Below are 5,000 nucleotides of genomic sequence, written 5' to 3'. Positions count from 1 at the left end.
GGGTTGCCCACCTCAGCTCAAATAGGGGCTTAAGCCAAGTGCAGACAATGACATTTTTGTGATGAGCTATGAGCAGGTCACTGGTGGGCCCCCGTGTGTGCGACATGCATGGCATGCATGTGTTTTTAAGCACAGATGTGAACGATTGATCTGATCGCTGTGGGACCTCAAAGGGCCACTTCAAGCATGAAGAGAAAGACGCACGCACGCACGCACGCACACACGCACGCACGCACGCACAGGGCATTCACCATCTGCCAGTGGCCGTAGGAGTCTGTGATGATGTGTAATGACAAGTCGCTGGGACATGCAGAGACCTCCATATGCGCACACAGCACACACACACATGGCTTGTCCACTGGGATACGTATGCTGTAACACCTCCTGTTCAGACTCACTTCTATCATATGTGTGTACATACATCATGCATGTACGTACAGTTTGGCCTGTCACAATGATTACATAATCGCCTCATCACAATTATTTGAGATAATCACAATTATCTTTTGCATAATCGTCAATTGTTCACATTTTCAAACATTTTTCAAAAATGGCAGCAATGGCAAGCTTACAACACGTCGTGACTAGGGATGTGAATTATCGATTAATGCATTAATAGTTAATTGATATGTTTTGATAACTTATCAATCGGTTAGTTGATAAGCGGCGGTTTTGTAAAGAATCTGAGAACAGATCTAAGATCTAAGAAACATACAAATCTACATTTTACTGATATACAGAAATAATACAAAAGGCATATTGTATTCCTTAATCAAATACTCGGTCTTGTCTGTGGAAAAAAAGTTTATTTTCTGTTTTACACAACCTTAAGTTATAATGAAATAATATTTTGATCATAAGACCCAATAATACTGAATGTCAAGTCTCCAGGTTTTCTTTCAGAATATGTAGGACACACTACGGCACTATGGCATAAACTAGTCCAACTAGTACTAGTCGTGCTCAAATGTTTGCAAGGACCCCCCTTAACTCTGAGAGTGTACAAATGGAACCAAATGGACCCATAAGGTCAGGGTCCATTTGGAGAGTGTTGGTGAACACTCTCAGAGTTACTCTGTATGTGTTACCAGTGATATTATTGTCCGCTCATTTTGTAAATGCTACCATAAGCCAGCATGGCGATGACCCCTGCCTGTGAGCACCAGGTTGTTCTGTTTTTTTTCTGACATGTGCTCTCTCGCTCTCTTTCTCTCTCTCTCTCTCTCTGTCTCTCTCGGTCTCTCTCTCTCTCTCTCTGTGGTTGCCGTGCGTGCAGACCCTGGTAGGAGCGTGATGAGCGCGCGCTTCCGCTTGCCTGCCGGCAGATCCTACAATGTGCGGGCGACGGAGCTGGAGCGGGACAGGCAGCACACGCAGGTGGTGTGCAACATACTGCTGCTGGACAACACGGTCCAGGCCTTCAAAGTCAGCGTGAGTAACTTGCACTGTGTGTGTGTGTGTGTGTTTGCGCGTGTGCGCACGTGTGTATCCTCAGTGAGAATGTACAGACATTCCCGTTGTCATTCCCATCCATGTTTTCATCTCTGTGATGAGCAAGTAGACTGCTAGACCTACTGCACATGGAAACAGAGCTGCTACCTTTAAACACATCTTAAAATCTGTTTTTTTATTGTTGTTTTTTTAAGTGTGTGCGTGTGATTGTTTTCCTGGTTGACTGAGCAGAGTTTTATGACATTACATGGATCTCTGTCTCTCTCTCTCTTTCCATCCATGACCCCCTCCTCTGTGTGTGTGTGTGTGTGTGTGTGTGTGTGTGTGTGTGTGTGTGTGTGTGTGTGTGTGTGTGTGTGTGTGTGTGTGTGTGTGTGTGTGTGTGTGTGTGTGTGTGTGTGTGTGTGTGTGTGTGTGTGTGTGTGTGTGTGTGTGTGTGTGTGTGTGTGACAGTATGAGAGGGGAACTTCCTCCTGTGACTGTAAAAACCCAATTCCTTTAATCCCCTCTGACACATCACATCCTGTGAGCGTGCGCCTGTGTGTTGTTTGCACATGCTTGAATTCAGGTGTGTGTGGGGCTGGCTGGCTTGTGGGCCGCCCCGCGTGGTGGAATACTTGACATTCCACAGCTCATAGGAGCCCCCCTGAAAGCAGCAGTCTGATCAAGTACATACACGCACACCCAAACTCTGTGTACCTGTATTGTATTGTATACAATCTCACAGATGTATGACACTGTTACACACTAGGACTGGCCCCGGATTGGTTCACTGGTGTTATAAATGAATGTTCAAACCTTTGTTTTAGTCATTTGTTCATTTGTTTATTTGTTAGTTTTTTTTAGTACAACATACTTTTGGAATTGATTTAAGTCCATATAAATTAGTTGTCATATTAACAGTTAGGCCTGACAGCAGGTTAGGGAATGTCTATTGCTGAACAAAACCCTATACCACAAAATGTTTGAAAGTAACATGGGTAATACATTTTTTGTTTTTGCTGCGCCGTCCTTGGAGCTAAATCTGTGATTGTGGTGTTCCTAGTCAAAAGTGAGGGCGCTGGAACGAGTTAAGATGTCTAGCTGTGCAGTTTTTGTCTACAAAACGTGTTTGTAACGCAATTTGCATTGAAGAGAATGGAGACATTCACGGAACTGTCATTCTGTCACTCAGTCAGAGGTTCCCCTAGTTCAAATTCTGTACGTCAAAGTGCTTCCATAGTCAGAATGCGTGAAAGAAGTAGACGAGAAATGTTCTCTTCTTGTTCTCTGTCTGGCTGTGTGTGTGTGTGTTGGGGGGTAGGGGGGGGGGGGGGGGGGGGGGGGGGGGGGGGGGGGGGGGGGGGGGGGGGGGGGGGGGGGGGGGGGTAGGTTGAAAGGTGCATATTTTGTCCATGAGGATAAGCATATCTCACTCTAGGGGATGACATCAAACATTAAGGGTGATTAATTGATCATAAACGCGATGTTTCTGTCCTTTCTGACTTAATCATCTCATTTGGAATATTAACGCTTCTAAAGAGATCAGACTTACATTATTAGCGTGAGGTAGTAACGAAACTTTTCACCTCCCGGTTTTTGGGGGAAATGGAAGGCGGGGCTTTTCAGAGTAAAATCGCCCTCATCTGTTGGCACCCTAGCGTCTTTATTCTGAAAAAAAAAATTATACTCAAGTTTTTAAGACAATTGTGGAACCTTTTGAAACCGTGAAAACATCTCATCTCGTGTCATTTCAGATTTTTAGAGTTAGCTATTAAAAAGAAAGCTCACAGTGTCGTGCTGTGAGCTTGTACATCTTGAAAGTGAATGACTTTTGAAATGACTTATTTTAGAAGGCAGTTGTAGAAACGACCTCAGGTCCTACAAGCGCCACATGGAGAGGTGGATGGAAACAGAAAGACAAACTCAGGCCACCTTTACACGACAACGGTCTCAAGTCCTGTTGCGTTCTCACTTTTAATTGTGCGTTTAGACCAGGGGTGCCCACACTTTTGACTTGAGAGCTACTTTCAAAATGACCAGCTCAACAAGATCTACCCAATGAAAACATTATAATACCATTGCTAAAAATGGCTTTGGAATAGCGGCGCTGGCATTACATTTAAGACAAATGCACTTGGAATGGGAAAGGGAGAAATGGAATATGTAGGCCTAGAGTTTTTTTGTATTTCATTTGTAATCTACTGACAAATGTGGATTTTTGTGCACAGCAACACTCTTGAAAACAAAGTATTGCATTATGGGTTTGAGCTGACAGGCCCTTTTTTATGTCAGTCAATCAAGTCAAGTCAACTTAATTCAAGTGGCAGATTTAAATTAAATATTCTTTAGGGGCATGTCATGTCATGTGATCTACCTGCACAGCCTTTGTGGTCTACTGGTAGATCGCAATCTACCTTTTGGGCACCCCTGGTTTAGACGGAGGCGCAACACTGATCAGAATATGCTGTAGTGTGCATGCTTTAGTGTGGCTGTTTGTTTACATTCACCTATGTATGTGTGTGTGTGTGTGTGTGTCTCTGCCCGTGGGCGTGTATCGCCACGAGCCGTAACGCTTGTAGCTGTTATTAAGGGAATAACACATCAATACAGACAATACATGGTCATTTTACGGCCTAGTGAATTACACACTACAACAATGTGCCCAGCCTCTGCCTGAAGTGAGAGCTGAGGCTGCCACTCGGGGTTGCCATGTCTGCTTATTATAAGCCACTTTGGGCTTGTTTCTGTACAGTCACTAGTAATTATTTGTTGGTGGTTGTGTTTTTTGGAGATTGATGGTTTCTAGTGTAGTGCAGTGGCATATTTTGAGCTTGCTTCCCAATGTTTAAACCAGTGGTTCTCATTTGTGTAGTTAACATGTTTAAAAACATATATATATATATAGTTATTCTTTCACTTAACCCCCCCCACAATATCTTTTTGAAATGATCAGATCTACAAGCTGAACAATGTGTCACATTGCGACACGTTGTGAGCTTGTAGATCGGCTATTTTCAAATACCGGTAGCCAATGTATAACTTTAAAGGTCTCAACCTAGTCACTTCTTCTGGGCTCGTTTTCCTAGACATGGCAGCTTGTTTCTCTCGCAAAACTCTGGCAACACTGTTTGCGTGCCATAATGAGAGGGGAGAACGGAACGGGTTGCCATGGTGTCTGATTGTGCAATGGCATTGGATCGTTCAAGTTTTATTGTCACCTATAGCAGCTGGTAGTCTGAAATACATGGGTATTACTGTAACTACAATAGTGTAAACACAACTTAAACAAAATCACCATTAAATGCATGGACATACGTGGGCATTGCTGTAATTAAAAAAAAGTGTAAATAAAACTTAAATGGATCCATATTAAATGCACAGACACTTCTGACTGTCTAAATCTTCGTCCTAAGCCCATACCCCCCCCCCCCCCCCCCCCCCCCCCCACTCTCTCGGTCTCTCTCTCTTCTCTCTTTCTATCTCTCTCTCTGTCTCTTTCTCTCTCTTATACGTACGTATGTCTCTCTCTTCCTTGCTTCATCCGTCTGCATCATCCCTCGACCCCC

General features: G+C 43.8%; 1 protein-coding gene across 1 annotated transcript in view; it reads left to right on the top strand.

The window, feature by feature from the left end:
- ptpn4a (protein tyrosine phosphatase non-receptor type 4a) overlaps nucleotides 1-5,000 on the top strand; it is a 110,003-nt gene that overhangs the window by 46,300 nt on the left and 58,703 nt on the right. The window contains 1 exon segment of the mRNA XM_079518444.1: nucleotides 1,277-1,431. Coding sequence (XP_079374570.1) covers nucleotides 1,294-1,431 — 138 coding nt within the window. The 5' untranslated portion in view covers nucleotides 1,277-1,293.

This window comes from Electrona antarctica (genome assembly GCF_951216825.1).
Source record: "Electrona antarctica genome assembly, chromosome: 13".
Classification (NCBI taxonomy): domain Eukaryota; kingdom Metazoa; phylum Chordata; class Actinopteri; order Myctophiformes; family Myctophidae; genus Electrona; species Electrona antarctica.
This window is presented reverse-complemented; position numbering and strand designations above follow the sequence as displayed.